At 41.9% G+C, this 26,367-nt stretch overlaps 1 protein-coding gene across 2 annotated transcripts; it reads left to right on the top strand.

Annotated features, from left to right (window-relative positions):
* The first annotated feature begins 3,436 nt into the window (after nt 1-3,436).
* Nucleotides 3,437-12,373, top strand: LOC115136116 (transforming growth factor beta activator LRRC32-like). Of its 2 annotated transcripts, XM_029671559.2 has the most exons (3): nt 3,437-3,520; nt 4,605-4,701; nt 7,695-12,373. In XM_029671559.2, exons 2-3 carry the CDS (start codon nt 4,609-4,611, stop codon nt 9,615-9,617), a joined length of 2,016 nt encoding a protein of 671 aa, XP_029527419.1. In that variant the 5' UTR covers nt 3,437-3,520; nt 4,605-4,608; the 3' UTR covers nt 9,618-12,373. The 2 variants fall into 2 exon arrangements, with proteins under 2 accessions (XP_029527419.1, XP_029527418.1); XM_029671558.2 differs by lacking the exon at nt 3,437-3,520 and having other exon boundaries at nt 3,527-4,701.
* Nucleotides 12,374-26,367: the final 13,994 nt, after the last annotated feature.

The raw sequence follows: 26,367 nt of genomic DNA on the forward strand, positions 1-26,367 counted from the left end.
CAGCATTGAAGGACCCCAAGAACACAGTGGCCTCCATCATTCTTAAATGATCAAAGTTAGGAACCACCAAGACTCTTCCTAGAGCTGGCCGGCTGGCCAAACTGAGCAATCGGGGGAGAAGAGCCTTGGTCAGGGAGGTGACCAAAACCCCAATGGACACTCTGACAGAGCTCTAGGGATCCTCTGTGGAGATGGGAGAACCATCCAGAAGGACAACCATCTCTGCAGCACTCCACCAATCAGGTCTTTATGGTAGTGACCAGACAGAAGCCACTCCTCAGTAAAAGGCACATGACAGCCCGCTTGGAGTTTGCCAAAAGGTACCTAAGGACTCTCAGACCATGGGAAACAAGATTCTCTGGTCTGATAAAACCAAGATTGAACTCTTTGATCTGAATGCCAAGCATCACATTTGGAGGAAACCTGGCACCATCCCTACGGTGAAGCATGGTGGTGGGGGCATCATGCTGTGGGGATGTTTTTCAGTGGCAGGGACTGGGAGACTAGTCAGGAACAAGGCAAAGATGAACAGAGCAAAGTACGGAGAGCTTTAGAATAAGGTTATAATGTAACAAAAGTGGAAAAAGTGTGTATTTCTGAATGCACTGTTTTTCCTTTTGTTCATGTGGGAAAGGGCAGTTTGGAGTGCAATTGAGATTGTGTCATTTGTGGACACAAAGGGTATAATGTATTAGAGATCTTACCTGAGGGAGAGCAAATTATGAAGGGTATATTGTTGTGGTTGAATCTGTGGCTGACTGGCTGTGTTTGTTTACATATTTCCTTGCCTGTTGTTTGGCTGTTTATTAAAGCCACAATCTGTAATTAGTTTTTCAGCCAAATGGGAGCGCCACCACTTTAACTTTTGCTTCAAAGCTAACTTGTGCTTTAGAAATGTATGAAGCTATGAATGCAAGGACTGATAATCCATGACATCAATATGATGGTTTTTAACATTCTGAAGATAACATTGTTGTGTAGGCTGACCTCATTTTTGATTGTGATGGGGTAAGAGTTGTACTAAGTTTGAGGCATTTCTAAGTTAAAGTCTTCAAGAATCAATGGATACGAATCAATCATTCAATTGACCATTGAGAAGCATGAACTATTTCAGATTCCAGAGCAGTCATTTTCAAAGTGAAGAATTTGCAATCAATTTATGTGCAATCAATTATTTTTGGCACTAGGGGGAGACATAGACCTTGATAGATAACATATACCTGACAAAGGGCTGGTATAAAAACTATAAACCTGACAAAAAGCTGTTTGACTCAAACCAAGTGTGCAGCTGCAGCCCGCAATTTGGGGAGTTCCTGGATGTGGGCATTCCTGCACCCTTCTTAAACACTCCCCTCAAGCATCTCATTGGTTCCTGCATGAACGCTGTCCCCTCGAGCACGATATCTTCTTGCTTGTGTAACACTTTTTAATGTGGGACAAAAGGGAAATAAAAGTGTTATCAGAGTTTTTTCGCCCCCGCCTGCTGTGTACTGGAGTCATCTTGGCTAACTAGTCTGTGGTAGACCGTGTCCTTGGCTCCTGCCTGCTGAACACCTGCCCTCACCATCGTTAACTGAACTGCGGTATCGCCCCCGCCTCCTGTGTACCTGAGAAAACCGTGCCGACAGGCAGGCCCCAAGGACAACTGTCTACCGGAAGCCCCGCCTCCGGCTAGCACAGCAGGCGGGAGGCTGGGGCGACACCCTGTGCTAACTAGTTAGTTTGCTAGTAGCAAGCTAGCACACAGTGTCACCCCCTGCCTGCTGTGTACTGGAGAAAACCGTGCCCGACAGGTGGGGGTGAAGTACACTGTCTACCGGTGTCGGCCCCGCCTACCGCTAGCTGGTCTGGTACACAGCATGCGAGACACCGTGTGCTAGCTAGCCTGCTGTGTACCGGAGTCCTCCTTAGGACTAGCTAGCTAGGCTAGCACACAGTATCCTTTGCTCCCACCTGCCAATCACCCGACCTTGCTATCATTAACAGAACTGCGGGAGAACAGTGCCCAACAGGCTGGGGCAAAGGACACTCTACTGGTGTGTACTAGCTATAGCTAGTTACTGTTGACGCCCCCTCCTCTTCTTCCGTTGGGTTTATCTGAGGTTGCCATCCAACGTTATGGTGCATTACCTGCATCTACAGTACTGGAGCGTCCCTGCTTCCCGTTTATGTACTGGAGATATAGCCTAAAAATGGACCAAAAGAAGTATAAAGAGGGGTTGACGCAAATGCAGGAATGCCCACATGCAGGAACCCTCTGAATTGAAGGCTGCAGGTGCACCCTTCTCACTCAAACAGGTGTGCTCACAAGGTAATATACCTATCCAGAACGGCTCACCCTTTCACATTTAGTGTAGCTAATTCAAAGACGGAGTTAAGTTAATGACAGATATTGACGAAACTTTGTAACATGTAAACTATGGATAGAACTGAATAGTCCATTGTTATCGAAGTTGGATATTATCTAGTTGTATCCCTTGGGATAGGCATATCATGTAATGGGATTCCCCATTGTGCTCAATATAACTGGACCGAGGAAGCTGCAAAGGGGACTGCCACAGATGGACATTCACTTCACTTAATGTACACCTCTGGATGTGAACTAGGGGTGAGAGGACCATATCTCTGAGATTCAATTCTGGAATGGTACAACACCTCAGAAGACGTCGCCTTTTTGGATGGAAAGGGTGAGTGTGTGTGCGGACATGCATGTGCGTTCGTGTGTGTGTGCGGGCGTGTGTCTGTGCAATGCGCATGTGTATCTTTCACATCCCCAGTTGAGGCTTCAACAGTATTTGAAATTTGGCCAATGACATGTTACTTACCAAAGTGTACGTCTTGTGAATATGTATGTTTGTCTTTCTCTGAAGAATAGGATAACGATCTGGTTAGTTTATAATAACTTGGCTGGGCATGGAGACTACCGAGACCACATAATAAATAGCCTCTTAGCCGGGCGCTTTTTGAACTTTATATGTTTGCATGCCTAACTGTTTACAGAAAGATACAAGGAATTTATAACCTCCCTATGTACACAGCTGTTCCAGAATGAGCAACTGCAAACATGTGGGAACGACAAACCACAAAGAATTAAGACCCAGCTCTTCTGACTGATGAGCGATAGATGAAGAGAGGGAGGGAAAGAAAGAGAGAAAGAAGAGAGAGACAAAGGGAGAGAGGGAGAAAGAGATACAGAGTGAGAAAGAGATTGATAAAGAGAGAGAGGGAGGAAGGAAGGATACGAGAGAGAGAAATTAGTGTGATATGGGAGGAAGTATAGAGAAAATGGACTTCCAAATCCCATATAAGGTATTTCCCAAAAAAAAGAGAAGGGGAAAAACAACAATGATGCAGGATATTCTCACAGGATGTGTCAGCCCGGGACCAGCGCTAAAAGGTGCGGGGTAGAGTCTGCTGTGTGTGAGAGTGTGTAGGAGTGTGTCAGTGAGGATGTGAGAGTACCACAGCAGCAGCAGCATGAGCAGAAGATTCTGCATGGGAAAGTAACCATTTCGAAGAGGTAAACACCTATGGACGACTTTGGATAATTTCTCATTATGTTGCTTGCTGGTTAAGGTGACTGGTAAGAATGTATTGTAAAATGGTAGAATTGTCCTCAGAGGGACAGAGGAGAGGAGAATGATACACTTAGCAGTGGAGGTTGTGGAGTAGGGGAAGGAATGTTCTATGTAAACGTGTAAAGAAAATAATGAGAAAAGAGGTGGATGGGTGTACAGATTAATACATGAGAGCAAATGTGTGAAATGTTTTTGTACTTGCTGGGTAGGAGTGTTATGTTCTCGTGGGCTATTGTGGAATCTTGAGGAGAGTATCATTCACTGAGAATTCAGAGGGTATTTTCCTATGTTACCTGAGTGATGTTGACAGCATTGTGTTCAGGGCAAAGAAAAGTCATGCAATAAAAGTCTTGATTTTTGCTGTAGGTACAGTATGACACAGAAATATCTATTAATTTCTACTATTTGTGGTGAGACAATAAAGATGCATGATATCCAATGTCAGCTCTTCAACTGTAAGAACCAAAACAAGTCCTTGTTGTTGGTTAAAGACCATCTTTATTCCTATAGTAATTAACCTTTTAGATCTCGGCTTGAGTGATCAGTGGGAGTTTCCTTTTGCGTCACTTAAAACTTAAAACTAAAAACAAGCCTGAGAGGAACAAGTACTAAATATAGTAGCATGGTAGCATGTTGTATGTGTCCACTGCAATTACACTTATTGAGCAAACCAATCTTTCTCTTACTCTCATTCTTTGTAATATTGTTTAGTATTCCATATTCTCATGTAGGGTCATATTGTGATTGATGAAGTTTGCAAATGTTATTGGCGGTCAGTGGACACCAGAGACATTGAGGTAACTAACCAACAAAATCATTCTCATGATTTAAGAAATAATCACAATTTAAGCCTTGCATGTGCGGACCTACCCAAATGAACCAAGACATACATGGTTAAGCTCAGTCATGAATTCTTAGTAGCAGCGATATGACGTTGCAAGTGGAATAAATGACAGGTCTCAGTTCATGTCATAAACCCATCAGTGTGTTTCCTGCACTCATGTGTGCTCTCTCTCTGTGTCACAGCACCATGGCAACCTACCTCTGGCTGGTCCTGGCCATCGTCAGTGATGTTGCAGCATCCTTGTTACGTCCCCCACGTCAACTCTCCCCCTGTCAAATGGTGAGTTGCTGCATCAAAAGGCTTTTGAAATGTTTTCATAGTATACTAGTATGCCAACTAGAAGTATTTCAACTATGTGTAAAATATGTAACTACCCTGTAATAATAATAATATATTTATTTGTAATGCACTTTTTTTTGCAAAGCTTTAAAATATGTGCAATAAAATAAATAACTATTATGGGCCACTTATTTTATAGGGTTTTCATTTAAAGTGAGACCCCTGGTTTTAGTAACATAGAGGGGAGGAATAGTGTTGATAATTGCTGATAACTGATATTTCTGTAATCGGTTTTGATGGTGTATCCTATGCTTTATTGTCGTTTTGAGTTTGACCAAGAATAGTTGAGTATTATTATATCTATATTCTACTATAGCATTTGCAAAACTGTGCTTTTAGCGTATCCACTGGGCACACACTTGTTGAATCAATGTTGTTTCCACTTCATTACAAGGAATTTACATTGAACCAACGGGGAATAGATGTTGAATTTATGTCTGTGCGCAGTGGCTAGTGTATACCTTGATGTTGTTATCTGAGAGTTTTGGCAGTTTTCTCACAAACCTCTCATGTTTTGTACATCCAAAGTACAGTATATCAGGTACTTTCGAATTGTCCAGGGGCATAGAACGTTTCTATTGGAGTCTTGTGATATTAAACCAATAGTTTTTGTTATTCTAGCCATGCTGCTTCCTCCTGCTCTGAACCACAGATAACAGAACATACAGTGTGACCACATAACCCATGAGTAGTCACACCTACACTGTTTCATTTTGAGATGGAGAAGAATAAGTAGATGTGCCCAGGCAAGATAAAAGCAAGCTACAGTCTTAGAGGAGGCACGTGTGCCATTACCTCACAGCTCTGCACTGTGATTGTGATGTCTCAAATCACTTGCAGACAGTGCAGTGTATTCAACTCTAATCGTCCAAGTACTTACATTAATGTGGGTGTTTAGACATAGCTGAACTTAATGTCAGACTCTTCTTGGCATCTTGGGTATACTGACTGACTTCCTCTGCCTGTTGTTGTGTTGACAAATATGTCATCTCGGTCTAGCTCCGAATTTGGATGAAGCATCTCTATGTCCACAGCCAAACGGATCAAATTAACGAGCTGAAAGCCTCAGGGCTGCTTTCTGTAGGGGGAATGTTTCCTCTCTCAGGTAATATCAATCTGGACCTGATGTTACACAGTGTCCTTTGTTAGTCCTTTACTAAAAGAGGCTCAGGCATTGCTTTCTGTCCATAGAACAGCGCGTTGGTGTTTTCCTTCTCTCCTTATTCCACCATTTGCAGAGATCAGCCAGGTCACACCAGATCCACTTCAGTATTCAATATTTGTCCTTCAGTATTCAACATTTGTCCTTCAGTATTCAACATTTGTCCATGTCCCGAGGACATCAGGAGATGCCTTTATACCGTCCACTAGGGCCAACGTGAGTGCCTATTACCATCTACTAGGCTCGCGGCTTTCTAGGGTGGTGTGGATGAGGATAGAGGAGGGACTTGAACCGCAAACTATGGCTTCAAGTATTGCGGGTTTAATCCCAGTGCTAGGCACTCGTTTAATTTTTTTTCTGTTTTAACCCCATCCCAAACCTTAACCCTTAACTTAACCAATCGTAATTGATGCCTAAATATAACGTTGAGTATGTTTCTATTTTAACCCTATCCCAAACCTCAACCAACCGGAATTAATGCCGAAACTTAACCATCAAGTTTGACATTTATCCCGCTGGACAAACGTTGAATGCTGAAGTCAGACCGTGAGATCTTGTTGGCAAAGACATAAGAAAACAATATCTGATATGAAATTCCTATTGCTGTAGTCCTGGGAATGTATCGCATTCCTGACTACTGACGGGAAAACTGTATAAACAGGCAGGATGATTTGGAACTGGGCAGGAAATTGCCTCTTTAGACTGCAAGAACTGATATCAGTGTGCCAGTTTGAATTAAATAGATTAGAGGGAGATGGTGTTTTCATTTTTTGAGGCAGTGTCCAGAATAAGAATTAGAATCAGAATCACCATCATTCGCCAAGTACATTTACACATACTTTTACTTGGTGATATGGTGCTTCTAGTCATAGACAATATTTAGAGACAGAATACAGACTATGGAGTTTAAACAAAGTTTGCATACATTATATACAACTAGGTAGAGTGAGCATAGAGCTGTAAGAAAATGAACAGTGGATATACAATTATACAGTGGGTATACAGTTGATATACAGTGGATGTACAAATGTACAGTATCAGTATGAATATATCTAAATGCAGTCAATTGTTTGTGCATTCACTTTAATATACGGAAACAAACTTGGTGGTTTACAAATGTGCTGTTCGTACCTCAATTTATTTCCCTTTCTATAACAGTATTACATTCTGTTATAACATCTTTAGATCATATGATGATATACAGTATGACTTGTGATTTGCAAGTTATTTTACATGCATATGAAGTTATTAATCAAAAACATATAAGTGAACACTTGATCATAAAAGCCAGAAGAACTCTTTCAGAAAAGCTTGTATTTTAGACAAAAAACTAACTAAGGAATGCTTACTGGTGACGTCAAAACCACAAGTATGCCAAGAACCTAAATCCACTTTGTTTTATGTGAGTGTGTGTGCGTGTGTGTTTTTTATGTGTTGTATTTAGAGAGGGCTCATGCCATATGGTTTCAATTACCAGCCACACTGATAAGTGAATAGTTGAATGTCTAAAATAAATATGGAAATACTTTGTCCACCAGGCGTTCTAAAAATCCCGAGGTAATAAGAGCTTGTTTTATGAGGTGAAATCCCCACAAGCCTCACAGTCTTCCTGACTGCCAAGAACACAGATACAATGGTCAGTAAAACAACTCTCTGGTCTGTTTGGTCTGTGATAGTGTAGTGTCAAGGTGACTTGTGGTCTTCTGGGAGTGTGCAGTGGTGCTGTGAAGGTCAAAGCTCATGTAGTTATCTTTCCTTGTTCTGTTCACAGGTCCAGAATGACGTGTACTGCAACGATCTGAACCTGAGGACCGTTCCAGCCAAGCTTCCTCATGGCATTCAAAAGCTCGACCTGTCTCGAAACCTTCTACAAAACATTACTCAAGAAGTTCTAGCAATCTACACCACCGTTCATCATCTGAACCTCCACTCCAACAAGATCCAGTTCATCCAGCCAGGTCTGTTCAAAGACATGACCAATCTGCAAGTGCTGGACCTCTCCAGTAATTACTTGGATGTTTTTGCTGTTTCGAAAACCAGCATTGGGCCTCTTACGGCTGTGGAGAGGCTTGACCTCTCAGGCAATGGCCTGTACACGGGGATGACCGACTTTTTTCTCAGTGAAGCCCCAGCACTAATGAACCTTTCTCTGAATGGCAACAGTATCACCAAAGTGGGCAAGGAGACCTTTTGCGGAGCTTTGGCCTTAAGAAACATTGATCTTCACAACAACGTCATCTTAGAGATTGAGGACGGAGCATTTGACTCGTTGCTCCATCTGTCCGAGCTTGATTTGTCCATTAACTCCATCACTTGCATCACTGACTTTAACCTTTCCAAACTCAAGGTGCTGAACCTCAGTAAGAACAGCATGGAGTGCTTCCAAACCACAGATTCAGACCTAGAGTATGAGCTCCTCTACCTCGACCTGAGGGAAAACAATATCCACTATTTCCCCGTTCTCCCCAGAAGGAACAAGCTCATGTACCTGGATTTGTCCAGGAACCACCTGATGAGTGTCAATACCACAGGAACTGCCGATGAGCTCGAGCACTTCAGAAACACGTTCGTACCTCAAACGCAGTCAGGTGGAATGAGCAGACACCAGGACTTCTCAAGGCTCAAGTACCTCAACATGAGCTACAACCAGATAAAGAGCATACCGATGTCTTACTTCTGCAGCATGGTGTCCCTTGTGCATCTTAACGTAAGTAATAACTGTATCGGGGCCTTTTCTATAGACCAGGAGAGCCCTCTGAACTCTCTGAAGACCCTGGACCTGAGTTACAATGCCCTACAAAACCTCTCATTTGGGGAGAACACCCTCCGGTCACTGCAGGAACTCTTCTTACAAGGGAACTTCCTCACCATAATGGACTCTGGAACGTTCCAAAGACTGCCTAGCATCAGAGGCCTTCACCTCCAGCAGAACTACCTGAAAGTCTGCCCTTCACAGCGAAAATCACCCCAGACAGACCACAACTCCCAGGATCCTCCAGGCTGTGTCTCCTTTACATCAATACCAAGCCTGCACTTGTTGTACCTTTCTGGAAACAATCTTGAGGTTCTGCCACCATATGCCTTCAATGGCACCCCACTCAGGTTGCTGGACCTGTCCCTAAACCCAGGCTTGGACATTCACCAGAATGCTTTCTCTAGTTTGGAGACCTCCCTAATTAATCTCTCACTGAGAGAAAACCACATCCCAGAATTGAACACGGACCTTTCCCTGCTAAGTAGTCTCAAATTTGTGGACCTGTCCACCAACAAGCTGACCACTCTCCCCCTTTGGAACAAGGCGTCCTCCATCGAGTCCCTGAACCTGCAGAACAACAACCTGGTGACCCTGGAGTACAACACAGTCCTGGTCCTGGAGCGGACGCTCAAAACCCTCTATATGGGCTCGAACCCTCTCAGTTGCTGCAGCAACCCCCGCTTCCTCAACATGCTCCAGCACTCTGATGTGGTCATCCCTGACTTCGCGATAGTAACCTGCCAGTACACAGGGAACTCGGAGCCAGTGGAGGTGAATGTTGGGAGTGTGACGCAAGAGCAGTGTCAGAAGCTGGACAGTAAGAGCGTGAGCATTATCGTCATCGTGGTGACAGCTTTGGTGCTGATAGCGGTGCTGGTGGTGCTCTCCAAGGTGTGCCACCCCAAAAGGCGCAAGCTCAACATCAGCTTCAGGGCCTAAAGAAGGTGTCCTGTGATTGAGGACAAAGAGATGCTGGACATGTCTCCTCCCAGAGACTACTAGGCTGAGAAAACCAGAGCCTGTTGGTGCCTTTCAATGTGAAGTGTGCACCATTTCCAAATGTTAGCTCAATTTTGGAGGGAATGTGCTGAGTTCTGGAACATGGGAGCCAAGTCTTGAAGGAAATGGCTCCATTAGATATTTCAGCTCACCTGTGAAGTTAAAGAAAAATACACAAAAACAATTACCACAACAATAGGACTTTATTGGAGAGAGGGAAACTACGTCAATGACAGTACAGATTTGATCAACCGAAGCACAGTGACTCATTTGGGGTCAGATTGGTGACACGTTGTGTCTTATAGAAGTTGCATAAATTGAAAGTGTTGTTCTCTTCTTTTCTTCTTCTAGTTAATAACATACAGTTATGTGAAACACAAGAGGGTGAATGTGGTCACTTTTTATATCATTATCATGTGCACATACAGTATATAGAAATGTAGCCATTATTTAATGACTGCACAGGGTCAGCTGATATGCATTAGATTTGCTGGTCCAAACCTATGGCCATACACCAACACCTCTCTTTCTCAATGCAGTAGTTTGCACTTTAATTGTATTGTATTTGTAGATTTATTTTATTATTATTAACCTGCTTTTGACTAAGGTATTTTTGTAATATAGACTAAATGACACTAAGTGGGGAGCGCATAATGCAAACATGCCCATCAGTGCCATGTAATGGCAGAGTGGAGAGCTCTCTTCAATTAATCTCAAAATCAGCAAATCATTATGAAACCACAGGGTGTGAAGGTCATGGCTGCAGTTCTTTAGAATAGATGAATGTGACACTACTTTAGTATTCAATCAGTGTTTTGTAGAATTTACAGATTCTATTTGTGGGACATGAATAGGATGTACTGTATAGACGTGAATCATTTCTCCTCCTGTGGGTAATTCCTATAGGAGGAGTTGCAGTGAATATTAATTTCGTAGCTGTATTTTTGTATTTTTCACTGGTAGAGAAAGGGGTGTTATGGGGGAACCAAAACAGGATTGAAGCAATAACTCCAAAGGAAGCAGTACTGTCGGAACACCGACAGAAAATTATGTAGCTTGTTTTCACAGCTTGTAGGGCACCGCAGATACCTTTCCTGTTATTGATAAACTCACTCTTGCAAAAGCCCATACTAAATAATAATTTGCAATTTCACAATGCTGGGTTTCCCTTGCTACGGGCATTAGTCAAAAACATTTTTTCCACAGAAATCCTCTCTGGTTGCTACCATACATAGAGAGGCTGTCAAGTCAAATTACCGGTTTGATAAGTTAAATGATACAGTGGATTAGTGAGGCTTTAACAGATAGGAGGACTTGTTTTGTTTTACTGAAACAAAAGCCTTGTTTAATGCATTCTAATCTGGCCTTTGGCTCGAGGTTTTCTCCCTATGTCGGTTGAATGACAGAGCAGAGTGAGAGGAGCAAACATCAACCCCACGCTTTCTTCACAGGGAATTTGGATAGGCTTGGTCCCTTAATCATCGTTGCAGTGAACTCATGCCAGACTGAAATCCTTGACTGCGTAACATTCAGGTTTTTCCACCAGCATCTCCATGATCAATCAAAATCACGTAAATGCACGGATTTGAGACAATCAATGTCATTTTGAAGAAAGATTGCTTTGTTATTCACAGGGAAGCTATCCATGTTGCATTTGTTCTCACAGAGATCTTGGCCTCTTTATCTGCGTAGGCCTAGCCCACAAGACCAATCATGAACGCTAGAGATTCCCCAGACTAGAATTGTCCTAAGCCTTACGCAAATGGAACACTTGCCCCAACAGGTCAGTGATGTAACAAAGCAAAGTAACAAAGAAGTGACAAAGTGACAACCAAAGACAGACCAAACTGTGTAGAGAGTTGGTTGCATAATGTGTTTGCTTTCTGCCTTTTACATTGCATACGTACTGAAATCATTATTATAGTGTATTTCTACGTTGGATGTGGTAGAAGGAAGGATATGGTTCCTTACTTATCTTCTTGTTAATGGTAGGACTATTTTAAACAAGAAAAACAAGCCAAGGGAAATACTTGGTGAGGGAAATATGACCTGAAACATATTTATAGATATTTGTTCCAGAGATAGCACGACAAGAAGAGTTATATCCTGTTTCTCACTGTTCATGCAGTCACAGTACTGCATTTGGGGTAACCCTCTTGCTGCTTTTGCCCGCTCACATGACTGAACTTCAAGTGAAACCGTCAAAGGTCAAACTAATGTATATGACAAAAGAAGTAATCTGCTGCTTGAAGTGACATCCACCACAGACAACAGTCAGTGCTCAACATTTTACATAAATTGACAATAATATAATATAATGTCATGAATATCTTAAGCCACACGTGTGTGTAGCGAAACGCTAGACTGGCGTTTCAGTTTGGATGCTATGCTTATACAGGCTAATCAAAGATACGGCTGTGTATGTTTCGCTTAATAAATAAAGGATATTAGCATAAATGGAGAATGGTTATGATGGTGTTATGTCACTTTCATACGTACTGAAATGTTACTGACAATGTTACATACAGTTTAATGCAATGTTAAATTGAAGTTGCACCCTTGCTTCTGTTTTATCTATCCACTTTTACATGTACAGCATATGAAGGATATTACAATGGATCTATTTTGAACTACGGTAAAAAATATATATTTATATTGTTTTGTATTTTCTTAAGTAAATGATCTATGAATCAGAATCTGTTGTCATTGTTTTCATTGTGAGCTTCAGGAGCTATTCAACTAACTAACTAACTAACTAACTAACTAACTAGTGTAATTTGAAAAAAAAACAGAAACAACAAAAAAATCCTAGTTATTAAACATTGCCTGTTGCATGCCCTAATGAACATGACCCAGGTAATTCATTTTCCTGAAGCAGATAAGATTGTGGCATTAAATGTAATCCTGCCATGGTTCTGGGAAGATGCTTAATAATAGAACGTATACTCTTGCAAGTAAAATTATCTCTGATTGGTCTCCCTGGGCACAGATAGCACAGTGTATTACTATTCTCTACCAAGAACACTGCTCTATCATCTCTTTCTTTTTAACTTAAGGGACTGAGATTTTCTGAGATAGCAGCCATACTGCAGCCCCCTCTGACCCCTCATAACAGGATGCAGGCTCACAGGAAATACCTCAGGACACAGATATATAAACTGACAACTTATTGGATGCAGGCTGACGCATGCAGGTCTGGCCGGAAAGACCAACATTTCCAAATGGACCGACCACTATAGATCTGTTGTGCTGTTTTGTTTTGGGTTGCTTCATTCTTTTGATGTGTTCTTATTAAACTCTCACTGTGGTTTAAAGCCTGGTGAAAAGATGTGGTGCAAGATTCCATTTCTGATAGTGTGTTTAGAGTCTGTCATGATCAAAAGTGATCATGATTACCCAGCAACACCAGGGGTGTGTGTGTTAAAGATGCACCACTGTCTCTGAGGTATTTGTGAAACAATGCAAGTGTTCATGGATGTGGCATGCACAGGGATCATCCCAGTAACATTATCCTCTTTTATCCTAAACCCCAAATGAGCACTGTGCACAACTTATTTTGTGCATTCTCTCAAAGCCTAGGGTGAATGTTGAACTTTAGACTCTACACTTTTAATTAAAATAAATTCAACCAACTCCTATGTTAGGTTTTGGAGGTAAATTCCAAACTGTGGGCCAGTGAAAGGTACAAAGAAACAAAAGTGGTTATATATGGTCATACTTTATTTGGATAGTCTAGATTTTCCATCTGTAGATTTTTCTCATACAATCAACAAACTATCTGTTGATAAGCAACTGCTTGCTAAGGTAACAGTTAGGGTTAGGTTTAGAGTTAGGGTTAGGAGATAATTGAAATGTTACTGTTAGTCTGTAGAGCATCTACCAATTGACTACCTAAATAAATTGTTACCTTATTTATTGGGTTACATGTACTCTACCATTACCTCACCAATAACCATTTGATGATTTATTTAACCTACACCTTTCTTCCAACATGAGCACTACAAGGGATTGACAGCTCTATGTCTGATTGGGGCTAAGTAGTGTGTTTAGGCGAACACAAACTGTTGAAGTCCCGGAGTCCCAAAATAAGTTAATGGAGCAACTACTTACCACTAGAGTAGAAAGCAGGGTAAGTTTTCTATGTTATTATTCACACTGGCCCCGATCCAAAGGGCCCCTGTGGATTGCACTGCAGGGCCACTTTTATAGACTGGTGCCATAGAAACATGTGTGTGTGTGTTTGGGCCCTGTGACTTATAGGCCCCCCATGAGTAGGACAGGCAATTAGGTAATTTACTGTCTGAGCAAGCATTTGGTACAGGAAGCTATCAGAGGGAGCAGTATTTGATTTTGGAAGGAAAATGCTAGTGCATCTGTGTCACGGATGGAGTTAGTGGTGTAAAGTACTCAAGTAAAAATACTTTAAAGTTCTTATTAAGTTGTTTTTGGAGTATCTGTACTTTACTATTTATATTTTTTGACAACTCTTACTTTTACTCCACTACATTCCTAAAGAAAATGATGTACTTTTTACCCCATACATTTTCCCTGACACCCAAAAGTACTCGTTACATTTAAAATGCTTAGCAGAACAGGAAAATGGTCCAATTCACGCACTTATCAAGAGAACATTCCTGGTCATCCCTACTGCCACTGATCTGGCGGACTCACTAAACACAAATGCTTCATTTGTAAATGATATCTGAGTGTTGGAGTGTGCCCCTGGCTATCCGTAAATTTAAAAAACAAGAAAATGGTACCATCTGGTTTGCATAATATAAGGAATTTGAAATGGTTTATATTTGTGATACTTAAGTATATTTTAGCAATTACATTTACTTTTGATACTTAAGTATATTTAAAACCAAATACTTTTAGACTTTTACTGAAGTAGTACTTTACTGGGGGACTTTCACTCTTACTTGCAACATTTTCTATTGAGGTATCTTTAGTTTTATTTAACTATGACATTTGCATACTTTTTCCACAACTGGGAGTTAGGACCCCGCAGTCGATGACCAAAATGATTCATATATTAGTGAGGGTGTTAAAAATATTGAAGCCACACTAAAGCTTTCACTTTCTGCCAAGTGACCCCAAATGTATAAGTAATGGTGAGTGTGTATTTAACAGATGTAAATAGTGCCTTGATTCAGATGTTACTCATAAGTCAGATGTAATGTCTTACGATAGTTCCAGTTTTGTGGTCTTGAATAATGCTTTCCTTAAAACTTCTTAGGGCTGAGATCCCACTAACGGGATCGATATGACAACAGCCGGTGAAAGTGCAGGGCGCCAAATTCAAAACAACAGAAATCTCAAAATTAGAATTCCTCAGACATACACGTATTTCACACCATTTTAAAGATACACTTCTTGTTAATCCCACCACAGTGTCCGATTTCAAATAGACTTTACGGCGAAAGCACCACAAATGATTATGTTCGGACAGAGCCAAGTCACAGAAAAACACAGCCATTTTTCCAGCCAAAGAGAGGAGTCACAAAAAGCAGAAATATAGATCAAATTCATCACTAACCTTTGATGATCTTCATCAGATGACACTCATATGACTTCATGTTACACAATACATGAATGTTTTGTTCGATAAAGTTCATATTTATATAAAAAAAATCTCAGTATACATTGGTGCGTTATGTTCAGTAGTTCCAAAAACATCCGGTGGTTTTGCAGAGAGCCACATCAATTTACAGAAATACTCATAATAAATGTTGATGAAAATACAAGTGTTGTACATGGAACTTTAGATACACTTCTCCTTAATGCAACCGCTGTATCAGATTTCAAAAAATCTTTACGGAAAAAGCAAACCATGCAATAATCTGAGTACGGCGCTCAGAGCCCAAACAAGCCAAAAAGATAAATCACAAGGACTAGACGAGGAATTACCGGACACCAGGTCCGCATGAATTAACACCCATAGCAAGGACATTAAAATTCAAATTTCTAATTTCTACCCTATCCAGGGCCCGCTTGATAAAGAAACAAGCCCCCGGGCTTTTTCTATGGACTCTGATACAAAGGTAGTGAAGAAAAAGGTCAAACGCCTCGTTAAGGCCAAGCCCACTCAAAATCGGAAAAGTCAATCTGCTTCCACCTTGAACAGAAATGGCACATCACGTCGTTGCGAACGACCACTCCACTTTGTGGGGAATATGTCCACTAACCATCAATCTAAACGGCCATACCTGGAAACAGTCCTAGAGTACTGCTTAACTTCTCGTGCGCTAATTGATTCGGGTGCGACAATATCACTCATCTCTCAAACCTTGTTCGATGATCTGAAAAGGGCTTTGAAGCCAACTAAACGTTGGTTAAAAGTGGAACGATGCGACACTACACTTCGAAGGGTCACAGACTACCTCGCCTCTCACATTGAGAGTAATGCTGAAACTACACTTCAAGGACGTATCGCTCGTTCACCCTGTGTATGTTACCAGCCTCGAAACTGTAACCCTGCTACTTGGCGCAGACTTGATGGATCGATTACTCCCATTGATGGATTGGAAAACCAACCAGGTATGGTCACAGGACACCGTGCCTTCTCCACTGACCACACTGTCTTCCCCTAACGCTATAGCTGCAATGCAGTCATTCACGAGGGGTATCTGTCCGTTCCTTGATTTTAACTGGCGGCTTTATTCTGTAGTTTTAGTCAGAATTATCACCTTCCGTGAGAACTATAAAGTAAATGAAAAATACAGTTAAGCACACTCTTCCAACCTTATCTTACGAGTGACTTATTAGCTTGGTATAACTCTGAAGTGCTTACATACATAACAGTTTAACCGGCGTTATAACGGGTTCAGATTAAACACATGAATAAAGGAACAAATACCTCATTGGCTGCTTATTACAGAAGGGAGGAAATCAAACTTCACACTTATTATTCCTGGCATGAATTCACACTTCATCCTAACATACACTCTTCAACCTTTATGAACTACACCCGATGACATGAAAACTTAGCTAACGCAGCGCAGGATTGCCTTCCCTCCAAAAGTGCGTTGCTACAATAAGGATCCCCGTTACAACAGTATTAGCTACGTAGTTCCGCTTGTATTATCATTTCCCCCGCACAGCGGACACATAAACAATTCAAACAAAAGACAACGACATAACCTGTAAGTCTAACTGTCAGTTACACTCCCACCAATCACCGGTGATTGCTGTGAAAGGTGTCTGCAGGTTTCTTGATCGGCTTCCAGGAGGGTGACTGTCTTATGGATGGGCCTCTCCAGATAGGTGGGTTTGGTGATGCGTTTACCTCTCTCATCTAGGGTTGAGTCGCTGATCAGTAACTTGAATCTTCTCACCCGGCCATCCTGTCCCGGGTACACTTCTGTAACCTTTGCCAATTTCCACTGGTTACGTGGTGCAGTATCATCTTGCAAAATGACAATGTCATTAATCCTTGCGTTTCTTCTGTCTTTACTCCATTTCTGTCTGTGTTGGAGGTTTAATGCGTTGAATATGGTTAGCTACAAAGACGTGGAATCTTCTGGCTTCATTGTTGATGTAGCCAAGAACTACCTTCGAGTCTGTCCAGAAGTATTCCTGTAGACCTTGTATCTCTAGCTCCTTTTGAGCATGTCACTTGTTCGAACAGCTACCACCGCTGCTGAAAGTTCCAGTCGTGGTATGGTCGTAACCTTGGAAGGGGCGACTCTCGACTTCGCCATAACTAGGAGCAATGAACTTCTCCTGCGGTGCTGATTGTTCTGAGGTATGAGCACTCTCCATAACCTGAGGTACTAGCGTCGGAGAAGTGATGGAGCTCATAACTCTGCACCTCCTTGAAACTTGATGGCAAATAGCTTCGTTGGATCCTTACTTCAGACAAGTTGTGTAGACCTTGGAGCCAGAATTCCCACTGGGAACGTAGGTCATCTGGAAGGGGGTCATCCCAGTCGATTTTGTCACGACACATCCGCTGCAAGATCTGCTTCCCCGCCAGGACAAAGGGTGCCACAAACCCAAGCGGATCATATACAGAGGCTACTGTAGACAACACTCCTCTTCTTGTGAGTGGGCGTTCCTTGACAACTACTCTAAACTGGAACTCGTCTGATGCGACACACCACAGTACACCAAGCGCTCTCTCCATGTGTGGTTCACCCAGAGCCATATCCAGGTCTTTGGCACCCTTGGCACGTTCTTCCATGGGAATTGTGGCTATAACTTCCTTGCTGTTAGAGATAAACTTGTGCAACCGAAGTTTGCCGATGCTGCAAAGCTCTCTTGCTTCTTTCACCAGCTGGGCCGCTTCAGCTTCAGACGATACGCTCGTCAACCCATCATCAACATAAAAGTTCCTTTCTATGAACTGGATAGACTTCTCGCTGAAGCTTCCTCGTCCTTCGGCAGCAAGATGTTTGAGACCATAGTTGGCGCAACCAGGAGATGAAGCTGCGCCGAACAAGTGGACCTTCATACGATACACTGAGGGTTGAGACTCTAGATCTCCGTTCTCCCACCAAAGGAACCGTAGATAATCTTGGTCTTCTGCTTTCACATGAAACTGGTGGAACATGCACTCTACGTCACACATGATTGCAACTGGACCCTTACGAAAACGACAAAGGATGCCCAGCAATGTGTTTGTCAACTCTGGACCGGTAAGGAGATGGTCATTCAAGGACGTCTCTCGAAACTTAGCTGAGCAGTCAAAGACGACTCGTATCTTCCCAGGCTTTTGTGGGTGATAAACCCCATGGTGCGGGATGTACCATGCTAGATGCTTGTTAATTTCCTCTTTAGAGACCTTCTCAGCATCTCCACAAGCTATAGTCTCTTCCATGAATGCTGTGTAGTCCTTGTAGTACTGCTTGTCTCTCCTTAGCCTCCTTTCCAGGCACTTGAGTCGGTGAACTGCACATGTTTTATTGTTCGGCAGATTGGGTCTTTCTTCATTAAACGGCAGCGGCATCTCATAATGTCCATAGTCCTTACGTCTGATGCCCTCTTTCATTTTCTTCAGGAACCGGATATCCTCTTGAGATATGAGGTCCTCTTCTGCAGCTCTCTCATTGAAGTCAGATTCAAGCGTCTTGATAATGTCCAGTGTTGTGATTACCTCTCTTACATGTGTTCTACAAACATAGTGTACTTGATTTGTGAGGTTGGAAGAAGATTGAAGGCTTGGCATCACCTGTCTAACGATAACCCGATGACTCACTCCAATAGGGTCGCCATAGTCGATACGTGGATTTCCATAGCCGACTATGCTCCAGCCAAGATCTGTTCTCTGAGCAAAAGGCTAATTTCCCTTACCAGACACAATTTCTCTTAGAAGGAGAGCCTGGGAGCAGTTGTAGCCAATTAAGAGACCGACATCACAGCTCTGTTGAGGAGCAATCTCCTCTGCAATGTGTTCAAGATGAGACCATGCTCTTGCAGTCTCTGGAGTAGGAATATGATCTCTGTTTGCAGGAATAAACTCTCTCGAGTAGGTCGTTGGCAGAGGGATTTTCTTCTCCAAGTAAAACCCTCTAACCTGCAAACCAGACAGCTTCTGGCAGGGCACAATAGTATTCCTTGAAGCCATTGTAGAGAGTTTCAGTTGGACTGGCTCCTTCCTTATATTGAGAGCCTTTGTTGTCTCTTCAAGGATAAAAGTGGTGTCGCTCTGGGTGTCAAGAAGTGCATACACAAGAACTTCACGATCTGGCTCACTTGTGGTTGACACCCATACTGGAATGATTGTGGAGGTGTGAGTGTTAATGTCCCTTACGACTCTGTTAGATATGGCCTCACTTGATGCTCTTGTCCCCTTATCTCGTGGGGCTCTGTCTTCCTATCCCTTAACCTTTCTTTAGTACGATCTTCGTGCAGGCAGGATGGATGCCTCCTCTGACACGTGTCACAGGTGTTCCTGTTATCACAATCTTTCGATCGATGCCCAGGCCTTAAACAGCCAAAGCACAATTTATTCTCTTGAACAAACTTCTGTCGCTCTGCGGTGGGCTTATCCATGAACTTCCAGCATTTGTGGAGACTGTGACCTGACTTCTCACAGAAGACACAACTAGTAACAGTATCTTTCTCATCAGAGTTAGTTGCTAATACCCTTGCTCCGGGGTTTTGAATCCTTGGCGTCTTAAGTTTCCCATCTTCACTTGGGTTCAAAGCATGAAGGGATGTTACAGGATTGCAAGCAATCTTGGCTTCTCTCGTGAGAAACTTCACAAACTGACTGAAGCTAGGAAAGATCTCCGTTTCTTCTAAGATGTCTGTGACCTTTCTATTCCATCTTGAAGTTAGCCAATCTGGAAGTTTAGCGAGGATCTTTGGTTTTCATTACAGTCATTAAGCACCTCCAGGCCCTTATTCTGAGACATAGCAGCTTCACAGCTGCAAAGAAAGTCTACAAGGTCTCTAAGTTCAAGACTGTCCTTGGATCCTATCTTAGGCCATGCATTGAGCTTATCTCTGAAAGACTTGGCGATGAAGAATTTGTTTCCGTACCTTTCTTCAAGAATGGTCCAAGCAGCATGGTAGGCTGATTCTGTTCCTAACATAAAGTAACTTTCGATGGCTTTCTTGGCAGGCCCACCGACATATTTTCTTAAGTAATATATCTTCTCAGTTGTTGGTATGTTCTTCCTGTCTATCAGAGTCTGAAAAGAGACCTTCCAGTCAGTGTACGAGAGAGGCTCTCCATTGAATGTTACTGGTTCTGGTATGGGGAGGCGGCTTTCACTGATTGATTCCGCTAGTAACCTGAACATGGTCTTGGTGCCATCTTCTTGCTGTGTGCTTGTCACAACATGTTGTGGTGAGAGACTGTGAAATGAGCCACTTCTGTGCATGACTTCTTTCACAGATTTGCAGTTAGAGAGTAGTTCTCTCTTCTCGTCCTCTGAGTTTTCATCTTGCTCATACACTTGCATTCGCACCTTGGCAGCATTTAGTTTCTTGAGCACTTCTAGGCGCTCTAACTCTCTACGCTTGTCTTCTAGTGTCCTTCGTCTGGCAGCATTTTCTACCTCTAACTTGACTCGCAGCCTAGCTTCTTCTAAGCTGCGTTTCACAGCCTCAGCTTCTTGCTCCTCTGTCCTCTTCTTATCTTCATCTTCGAGTCGCTGAAGCCCTTCTAGTTGGCGTTCTTGCTTAACCATTACTTCTAAAGCTGCTTGGTTAGCAGCAACTTCCGCCGCAGCCTCTTGTCTCTTGACAGATGACACGCTTGAGCGTCTGGAGTTGACCTTTGAGTTGCTTTGAGACTGGGAGGAAGCACTTGAGGGCTGATAGTTGAGACTTGACTTATGTGAGAGTTTGGACATGCACAAGGAATTGCTGTCCTTCCAGTGCAACTCTATCTGGTTACTTTGACCTTCTTCCCTGCCTTTTAACCTCTTGCTTCTACTCGGGACGCTTGCGTCCCAACTAGAGCTCTGGAAATGCAAATGCGCTACGCTAAATGCTAATAGTATTAGTTAAAACTCAAAAGTTCATTAAAATACACATGCAGGGTATCGAATTAAAGCTACACTCGTTGTGAATCCAGGCAACAAGTCAGATTTTTAAAATGCTTTTCGGCGAAAGCATGAGAAGCTATTATCTGATAGCATGCAACACCCCAAAAGACCCACAGGGGACATAAACAAAATAATTAGCATTTCGGCGTTACACAAACCGCACAATAAAATAGAAAACATTCATTACCTTTCACCATCTTCTTTGTTGGCACTCCTAGATGTCCCATAAACACTATTTGGGTCTTTATTTCGATTAAATCGGTCCATATAAAGCCTAGATATCGTTATATGTAGACTGTGTGATAAACGAAAAACATTGTTTCAAAACGTAACGTCATTTTTTAAAATTCAAAAAGTCGACGATAAACTTTCACAAAACACTTCAAATACGTTTGTAATGCAACTTTAGGTATTAGTAAACGTTAATAAGCGATAAAATTCATCAGGAGGCGATGTAAAGATCATTAGCTGTCCGTCTGGAAAAATGTCCGGCTAGAAACTCAACGAAAATATCCGGTCCTAGACCTGAGGAGATACGGTGCCCTGCATGTGTTTGACCAAGAAAAAACTCGAAGGGAAATGACAAGACTCTAGACACCGTGTGGAAGCTGTAGGTACTGCAACCTCAGTCAATTAATTGTGGTTCACCTTTATCAATGGGTTCAAGTAGCGCATGGATATATTTTCCCATTTTCAGTGATCAGTTTTTCCTGTGCTTTTCGATGTAAATGCCGTTCTGGTAAAGCCACAGCAGTGATTTAACCAGTTTTATAAACGTCTGAGTGTTTTCTATCCACACAGACTAAGCAAATGCATATACTATATTCCTGGCATGAGTAGCAGGGCGCTGAAATGTTGCGCGATTTTTAACAGAATGTTCAAAAAAGTAGAGGGTCGACTTAAGAGGTTAAATGACTCCTTACAGTCTTGATAATAGACATTGTAACTGCTTCACAAGTATCAACTCTGCGTCGTATATCGTTGTCGGGAATGTCGATTTGACGCAAATTTACATAGACAAGGTTTAGCTCTGTAGAGGTATGGCTAATCTTGTTTAAGAGGTCTTCTAGTAGGTCTTCAGAGCAACAGCCTGTCAGTGACAGTTTTGCTTCCTTTACCAGAGCCTTCCACTTCTCATAGCTGACCCTGAAACGATGTTCGAGCTGTCTCCACCTTTCGTCGCACAGTTCTCTGCCCTTTTCAGTTAACCTGCGGACCCTCTCACCTTTTCGTGGCTCTTGTTGTGCTATCTCATTAGCAGCCTCTGTATCATCATTCACTGGCCGAAGTGACTCCACACCAGTCTGGGCCTCTTCCTGCTGTTCTGTTTGTTCTGATGAAGGCTCGAAGTTTGCGAGGTGATGCTGCAGCTGCTCAACTTGACCCACCCCATCTCTATCACCTTTAGTGAAACTACCTCTTTCTGACATTCTAAATCAAGTCAAATCAATTCTAGCTAAGGTTTGGATAAGTGAGTAGGTAATTTAAAGCTCAGTACGTGGTATAAACATGTATAATGCTGGTAACAAAGGCTTGAACAAACACCTTACCAAACAATTACACTATTAACTTACAGGTGAAAATAGAATTAATAGGTGTACGCTGACCCTTAATGTTTGTGACTATATATTTTTAGTAAGTATCAAATAATATTTTTCAGTAATACACCAGCGATACATTAAGATAGAAAGAGCAAATGCATAATACAAGAGTCTTTATGAAATAGACAACTATCTCCAGTCCTTACGAATTGTAATCTTAAAGTCTCTTATTAGCTGTTCACAAGGCTAGGACCACCGTCAAACACCTTGACTTGTACTTGCGTGTCTGACTTTCCTGTTAGTCTTGACCTTATGTTGCCTCACGATGCTTCCTTATGTGGAGATGTTCTTCTTAGTTTGCAGGTAGGTGCAAAACTCTTATCTGGCAGATGACAGAGTCTACCAGGATTTGGGAATCTTGTAGACGTTTTACAGCTGGATGAGATTCTTCTTTCTCTCTTGCTCGTGAAGAGCATTGAGTTCTCACTGTAACTCCCTTCAGTAACCACGAGCACAACCGTTCCTTGATTTTAACTGGCGGCTTTATTCTGTAGTTTTAGTCAGAATTATCACCTTCCGTGAGAACTATAAAGTAAATGAAAAATACAGTTAAGCACACTCTTCCAACCTTATCTTACGAGTGACTTATTAGCTTGGTATAACTCTGAAGTGCTTACATACATAACAGTTTAACCGGCATTATAACGGGTTCAGATTAAACACATGAATAAAGGAACAAATACCTCATTGGCTGCTTATTACAGAAGGGAGGAAATCAAACTTCACACTTATTATTCCTGGCATGAATTCACACTTCATCCTAACATACACTCTTCAACCTTTATGAACTACACCCGATGACATGAAAACTTAGCTAACGCAGCGCAGGATTGCCTTCCCTCCAAAAGTGCGTGGCTACAATAAGGATCCCCGTTACAACAGTATTAGCTACGTAGTTCCGCTTGTATTATCATTTCCCCCGCACAGCGGACACATAAACAATTCAAACAAAAGACAACGACATAACCTGTAAGTCTAACTGTCAGTTACATTTATGCTAGGATCACTTAAGGGTCCAAGCAAAATACTAGCCTTAGTAAAGTTTAACATTTACTTCTAGGTCTTTGACTCTACAGCACTCACCAGTTTTCTTCCCAGAAGTCCATAGGTCATCCCTGTAGACTGCCCAAAACTAGTGCCTTACAGCTGTAAACTTATCATATAGTTATCAACTTAGGATAGTGTCTAAGCAACACACCAAGTAGGAAAACCCTAGATATGGCATTAGAGACAATGCCATGATAGTCATTTTGCCAGAACATTGGACGTATATAGAATACAGTCCAATTAGATGATTTTTGTGTGAGAACTATATTTTGTATATCTTTTGTTTATGCTTTCATTCCTTTTCGGTTCAGTTCCTTTGACACTTAGGAAGTGATAGAGCCATAAACAAAGTCCCCATACAACCATCACTTAGTGCCACAACGCCGCTCATTGGGGAATGAATGTAATTATATATATTTCATGAGTGAGTGTGCGTTGTTAACATCTGCCTAAGTTACTGCCCAGATCTTCCAGTCTGGACGACGACCAGACTACGGGTCCGGAACGGCGACCCCAAATCCAGACACCCACGGCCCATCCTTGTGGCGGCATGCCCCGCTGTCAGAGAGCCTACCAAGGTGCATCACACCAACCGGACATCAACTGCCATCCTTGTGGTGGACTGCTCCACTTTCAGAGAAGCCTACCAAGTTCAACCACCAGAGGGGACTGCAATGATGATCTACAAACAGGACATCATGTGTTCATGATTTTATGTTGATTTGTAACTTGCAGGACAAACAAGATCCAAACCACCAGGGGGGGTATGTCATGACGTTGCCCTCTTTGGGTACAGAAAGCCCATCCCCCTTTCCCTGCCTCCCCCTTTCCTCCTTCAACTTGGCTGCTGTGGTCAGAGAGACATCGTAAATTCCTAAGGATCTTCACATGGAAACACAGTATAGAGAGTAAATTTTCATAGAGCACAAAGGAATTTCTTCCACTTCACAGAACTTGAGGTATGAACAAATTTCATGTTCCGGAGAAAGTATAAAAGATCGGTGAAGAATCCAGCTACGAACTGGTCCGTTTGTTACAACTTGGGGAAGCTCAGCGTTACCATAACGCTGTTTATATGATAGCCTCAGATATGAGGTTTACATCTAATTGTTGTATAAGATGAATGAGTGAGTATGATACTGTTTGTAAAATTGTGTAATATGATTTTGGACTGTTTAATGAAGGAAAATACAATTCCCTTTTGATTTGAACTAAATCAGAGGACCGCCCCTGAGCCCAGTTAGGGTCAGGCATCCTGGGACAGCCCCTTTTCTGCAATTCCGAATAAAAGCCAACTTTGAGAAATTATCACCAGACCATGTTTTTCTCCATTAGGAGAGGACAAAGGTTGTAGACCATTGCTGAATATTTTAACCATACCACGTGGTTAAACTCTTAGACTATCGATACCGACAGAATAAGAACAAGTCTTTGATACTAATTACTAGTCTGCAGCTAGGAATTCGGTATCATTGAACGCGAAGAACGACAACCGCCGAAACATACATTCTATAACAAATGAATGAATGTCACTCTGAATTATCCCTGCTAACCAAGATAGAGAGAGAGAGAGGACGAAACTCTCCAATAGAAACAAACTTTTCACCAGCGATCAAGACGACACACTGAACGTAAATTTATATATTGATTGCAATTGTTCCCGAATGAGTGAGCGTTTGTGTGCAAAGGATTAGCATTTCAATTGTTATAATTATCACTCTGTAGTGACTTCTTAGTCGACCCCCAATTCCCCTTTGGCCTAACAAGCCGCCATGCCGGTTTAGTCCACTAGGGCACATTATCCTATCATTTCTTTTAACCATATTTACTGTTTGTTTATACATTTCTGTGAATTACTTAGTTAGTAATAAATAAATGATTTAAGACAATTGATGTATGGATGACTCATAGTGAAGACTGGGTTCGTGCAGATAACCAAGAATTTACGACGTTTGGAATGAGACTAACGTGAGGTAAAGTAATTAATTCATTAATTCGAAGACTAATTGATCAGATAAAATATCTGAAAAGTTATTTTAGGTGATGATAACTTTGTAATCTGAATATTTTTCCTTGGTGCCCCGACTTCCTAGTTAATTACAGTTACATGATTAATCAGTTGATCACGTAATACTAATTACAGAGAATCTTTGATAAAAACGATAAATCTTCAATTTAATGATAGTAAAGACACGACACCGCCATATGGTGCAGTCAACAGAAGTCAGAAATAACATGATAAATATTCACTTACCTTTGATGATCTTCATCAGAATGCACTCCCAGGAATCCCAGTTCCACAACAAATGTTTGTTTTGTTCGATAATGTCCATCATTTATGTCCAAATTGCTACTTTTGTTAGCGCGTTTGTAAACAAATCCGAAAGGTTCTGAAGGTCAAAAGGTTCTGTTACAGTCCGTAGAAACATGTCAAACGATGTATAGAATCAATCTTTAGGATGTTTATAACATAAATCTTCAATAATGTTCCAACCGGAGAATTCCTTTGTAGAATTGCGATGGAACAGAGCTCGCTCTCAT

The sequence above is a fragment of the Oncorhynchus nerka genome, linkage group LG10 (genome assembly GCF_034236695.1).
Source record: "Oncorhynchus nerka isolate Pitt River linkage group LG10, Oner_Uvic_2.0, whole genome shotgun sequence".
Lineage (NCBI taxonomy): Eukaryota > Metazoa > Chordata > Actinopteri > Salmoniformes > Salmonidae > Oncorhynchus > Oncorhynchus nerka.

Bases quoted from the DNA above. Each gene is read 5' to 3' on its own strand.
- LOC115136116 (XM_029671558.2), top strand. From the start codon at position 4,528: ATGACAGGTCTCAGTTCATGTCATAAACCCATCAGTGTGTTTCCTGCA. The intron at 4,702-7,694 runs GTGAGTTGCTGC...TTCTGTTCACAG, and splicing joins AACTCTCCCCCTGTCAAATG to GTCCAGAATGACGTGTACTG.